This window comes from Cynara cardunculus (assembly GCF_001531365.2).
Source record: "Cynara cardunculus var. scolymus isolate 2C chromosome LG 6, CcrdV1, whole genome shotgun sequence".
Lineage (NCBI taxonomy): Eukaryota > Viridiplantae > Streptophyta > Magnoliopsida > Asterales > Asteraceae > Cynara > Cynara cardunculus.
Genome location: NC_037533.1, coordinates 5,016,345 through 5,021,728, shown reverse-complemented (window position 1 = coordinate 5,021,728; position 5,384 = coordinate 5,016,345). Strand labels below are relative to the sequence as shown.

The 5,384-nt window shown below is 32.6% G+C and overlaps 1 protein-coding gene across 1 annotated transcript; it reads left to right on the top strand.

Annotated features, from left to right (window-relative positions):
* Positions 1-2,125: 2,125 nt before the first annotated feature.
* LOC112514508 (ethylene-responsive transcription factor RAP2-4-like) lies at positions 2,126-3,987 on the top strand. The gene has a single exon (XM_025121016.1). The coding sequence runs from the start codon at positions 2,687-2,689 to the stop codon at positions 3,689-3,691; it is 1,005 nt and encodes a 334-aa protein (XP_024976784.1). The 5' UTR covers positions 2,126-2,686; the 3' UTR covers positions 3,692-3,987.
* The last annotated feature ends 1,397 nt before the right edge of the window (positions 3,988-5,384 follow it).

The following is a 5,384-nucleotide window of genomic DNA, read 5'->3' as shown; positions in this document are numbered from 1 at the left end:
TACTCAGTTGTTTTCTGGGTGATATGTTGATATTTTCTTGGATTCTACCGAAAGCATTACTATTTTCAGGGTAATCTGTCGGTAATCACCAAAGGAAAATTCCTTGGACAAAAGTCATATGTTTTGTCGTAGTGTTAATTATTAAAGGATACGAAAACATAAAAAAATATAAAAATACAAAAAAATATTGTTTGATACTAAAATGTTGAAAAATGACCATTTTGTCCTTGAGTTAACGAAGGCTGTCAAACAACCATTTGGCCATGGGACCATGACCGTGACAAATTGAATATCACAAAGACCAAATCCATAACAAACATAGTATAGGGACTTGACTCTTGAGCATCTCCAACAGATATGCTATATTTTCTTTTAGATTTAGAAGTTTCTCCATTCTCATTCCTTTATTTCAAAAGAGAGTTTAGTACGGTTATTGAAGCAATTTTTTTTTTCTCAAATATATACAATTTATAAAATAACATAGTTGTTAAAGATACTGTTGATCACAAAACGCAAGGAGGAAATCCGCAATTCACTCTATCAACAATTAACAATAAAATATATCATAATTTATTGTGATAAAATCTTGGAATCAATTCTTAAGAGACATGAATTTAGATTGAAGCGTCTACTTGATTTTATTTTTGTGTGTGACAAAGGTTGGAGATTAATTTATAATTAATATTACATTATTTTTAACAGAGGCAGAACACAAATGGACTGGATCAACAATAGTGGAGATTCCCAAAAAAAATTATACTTAAAACCTTAATGAACTAGAGATGATTCACTCCATCGGGGAAAAAAGCCTAGGAACCAAGACCCCTGTGGCCATCCGCCCCTGATTTGTAAGAAATACCTTTTGATGTAATATATTACTTAAGAATATAAAAACAATTTTTTAATATATAGTATTTTAAGGTGTTGTTAATATATAGATTCTTTAAAAATAAAAAGGAGGAAGATAAAATTCCTCAAATTTGAATCATTCTTTACAATTTGATGCTAGGATAAGTAAATGTATTTTTTTTTCACACTCCTTTTAAAATTTATTAAAAAATTAAATATTTTAATAATATAACTGATAATTAAAATATGAAAAAAGTTATTGGAGTTGAAATATAAACGAAATGGAAAAAAAAAACAAAAGTCAAGTTTTTAAAAAAAATTACGTTTATCTTCAACAACTATTTTGATGATTATAATATAATTATATTATTTAATTTCTATAAATTTTTAATTTCAATGATTTTTATTAGTAGAAATAATATCATTTTTAAAAGATTTCTTTAAGTTTAAGAATTTCAATTTTTCTATTTTATTTTCTTTGTTTTGGAAAAGATTTTAGCAGTAAAAAAATTGTTGGAAATGCTCGAAGAGAATCTACAACAATTTTTTACAGTATTATTTTAATATTCACATTTAATTTCAACAGATTCTTTATTTTAGATATTTTAAAATTCATTAAGTTAATAAAATATTTTATAAATTTATCATGATAATACCCTTTTAAAAAAAGTTATATAAAATAATAATGATTCCATCCCATTAGTGGTAATGAATTAAAAGATTACTCCACACATAAAAATTTGAAGTCCGAGTTAAACTTAGAGATGGAATTCTTTCGTTTCTCGACAATGAAGTAAGACCAAGCTCATAAGCTTATTATCTCAGGTCGGAACAAGTTGGTAGGATCCTCTTTTTACGTCTCGTGCCCTCTGTGTGACGACATAGGGGCGAATCTAAACCTAGTTTTTTTAATCATTTTTTTCTATTTTAACGAATAATATAGGAATTTGTTTGAGCAAAATAAAAAGGAAAAAATTATTTGTATATTTTGTAAAAATAAAATAAAATAATAAAAAAGCAAATAGTATGGTTTTGAAAAATGGAGTGTGAACACAATCCCCAGTCAAAAGCATAGCTTAGAAGCAAGACCCAATCATAAACAGAAACAAACTTTAACCGGCACCTGTCCTCTCTCCTCGGCCACTTGTCGATGCTCTAGAACGCGTATTACAACAATTTTAACCTAACCATGGTTAACCTCCTCCACCTCACCCCACCCCACTATAAAACCCACCCTTCTCTATCCCAATTTAGTCAAAGAAAAAAGTGAGTTTTTGAGACCTTCTTGAACACACCCACAAAGAAGAAGAAGAAAAAAGCTTCTCCTGGTTTTCTTTAAAAGTTTCTTGAAAAGTTTCTTTAAATTCCCCCCCCCCCCCCCCCTCCCCTCTGTAATTCCCCGCTTCTGTGTATCCCTTTCTGTAAATCATCTGGTCTTTCAATCAACAAAAAATTTACGATTAATTTGGGTTTGTTTTTCTGGGTTTTTGATGATTGTCATGATTATTATGAACAAAAAAGCAGACTTTATTTGATTTTATTTTTTTGAAACAAAACGAGAGAGAGAGAGAGATTCAGGTGTTTTCAGAATAGCGATCCATCTTTTTTAATTGGGTTCTATTTTCTGTTCATCAAAATCACACCTTTTTACGGGTTATTTTTGTTCCCAAAAGGTTGGTTTTTTTTTCTTTTTAATTTTATCTTCAAAACTGGGTTTGATTATTTGAAAACTCCGTCTTTGTTTCTTGATTTTCCTGGTATTTTTTTTCTTGGGAAATCATCTTTTTTTGAATATTTTCTGTGAATTAATTAAAAAATTGAAAAAAAAAATAGATTAATGGCTTCAGCTGCAATGGATTTCTGGAATGGCAGTGGCTTTCAGCAGTCAACAGCTGGTGGTGAACTCATGGAAGCACTTGAACCTTTTATTAAGAGTGCTTCTCCACCTCCTCTTCCTCTTCCTCCTCCTTCAAATTACCAAAATACCCTTCTTCTCTCCACTCCTTCTACCTCATTTCCATACCCTTCTTCTTCTTCTTGTTTTCTTCCTCCTTCTCCTTCATCTTCTTCCTATATCTCCACTATCCATTCCCAACCCGGTTTCTACCCGGATTACTCTATCCAAGATCAGTTTGGCTATGAGCAACCGGCTTCTTCCTTCGGGTTGACCCAGTTAACCGAATCCCAAATGTACCCTATGCAAACCCAGATGGATTTACCCACCCAATGGCCTCAAAATAGCAACTTGAATTTCTTGGCTCCGGAGCCTGTACCCGTCAAACAATCCGGGTCACCTCCGAAACCCACGAAGCTTTACAGGGGTGTGAGGCAAAGGCACTGGGGAAAATGGGTTGCGGAGATCCGTTTACCCAAGAGCCGGACCCGGCTTTGGTTGGGTACATTCGATTCGGCTGAAGAAGCCGCGTTGGCGTATGATAAAGCCGCGTACAAGCTGCGTGGAGACTACGCGCGGCTCAACTTTCCGCAGTTGCGTCATAACGGGTCACACATCTCCGACTTCAAGCCACTCCATTCCTCCGTCGTAGCCAAATTACAGACCATTTGCCAGTGCTTGGCCGAGGGAAAATCCATCGACGGTGCTAAGAAATCCACTTCTCGCCGGTCGTCGTCGGCGGCGGCGGCAAAGCAAGCAACGGTTTCACAGCAAGAGGTGGTGAAGGTTGAAGGGTTCGAGAGTGAAGGGTACGCCGGATCTGGAAACTCATCTCCGTCGTCCGATCTGACGTTCCCGGAGTTCACGGCGGACGATGGGTGGTGCGGATCGGAGGCTTTCTCGCTGGAGAAGTATCCGTCGTATGAGATAGACTGGGGGTCAATCTAAGTAATAACAGTTGAATTAGAGGGGCATATTTGTAATTTGGTAGGATTTTGGTTGTAATTTGGGTAGCGAGGTTGGGAGTCTTCCGTAATGAAGTTTTTGGTAATTGCGGAGCTCACCGCTTGAGTGTAGTGGGGTAGTTTGGTAAATTTGATTTTTCTAGTATCTATATTTTGTTTGGACTTTTGGGAAAATTTATGAAATCCCATTATTGTCCTTACTCCATGCATTGGGATGGTTTTTTATCGGCCGTAACCCCCAATCGAGTATTTATTAAATCTCAATTTGGTTTTAATATATGTTTAAAGTCTTACAAATGTTTATTTATATTATTTTTTTTAAAAATTTAATTTTTATGTATATCATATATCATGAAATAATAGTATCACATATGATTGTTTATAGTAAAATAATGTTGTTCTTACGTTCTTGTAAAATGAAGATGTTTTTATTTGAGCTCTTCCATATATATATATATATATATGATTATGTAAGACCAGTTTTATGAAATCTATGATATCATATTGTATAGTATTCTTGTCGACACATGCACTTTTGATGCAATGTATCATTTAGATGTATTCTTTTGCATGTTCAATGCTCTTTGTTTCTTGTCTGTATTGCTTTCAGATGATCTTTAACTTTAGATCTTTTATACTATATTTTGTGGTGAGATATAGTAGATATGTTTTATTTATATTTGGTTGGGTTTTATTTATACAACTTTAAAGCATGTGCGAATGATACTTTATCTCTGAGGAAGGATGTAATGGTAATGGTAATGGTAATGATAATCAAATCAATAAAATGAGATGGTGAAGAACTTAGATTTGAATTATTGTATTATATTTAAAATGGTTTAATAATTATACAAATTGATAATCTTTGGATTCTTTTTGTGATTATGATGATATTTGATGTTTATAAATTAAAATGTCAAAAAGTGAATTTTGAAAAAAAGCAAGTAAAAAAAGAGATGGAGTAAATTACAAATTTTCGATAAGGCCCCTCAAAATATCACCATTGTCATTTAAACATTTAAAATGTTTTTAAGAATCACAAGTATAGTGTCTGATTGGTTTGAACTTGACTTTAAACGTTAAAAGTGCCTAGAGGTCTCCGGTTCAAATCCAATGAGGAATAAAAATCTCCAGCCACGGAGGTTCAAATTAGGGGTGTATAAAAAACTGTCAACCCGAAAAACCCGTCCATAACCCAACCCGTTAAAAACCCAATTAACCCCAACTTACCTAACCACCAAACTGCTAACCCGCTAGTTTGAAAGGTTGAAATTGGGTTGAGCTAATCCGCCGCTAATATATAATTTTTATAAAATTTTATTTATATATATATGTGTTTATTATGCATATATATATATATATATATATATATTAATAATGTATAAAATTTTATATAATTTTTTATTGATATTATGTTTGTATTTCATTTTAGCTAAACGTATAGGTTACCAAAAAAGATTCACGATCAAAGAATGATAGACAAATAATCTAATTAATAGGAGAAAATTATTGAAATCTTTTTTGCCAGCAAACAACCACTACAACAAAAAAAAAAGGGTTTATATTGATAGGTATTTGGTTGACGAATCCATCAATCTAAATACCCAGTCATTTTATGTTGTACTTTAGTGAAAAGAAAATGCTTAGTTATAGCATTTTGCTATAACAACATTAGA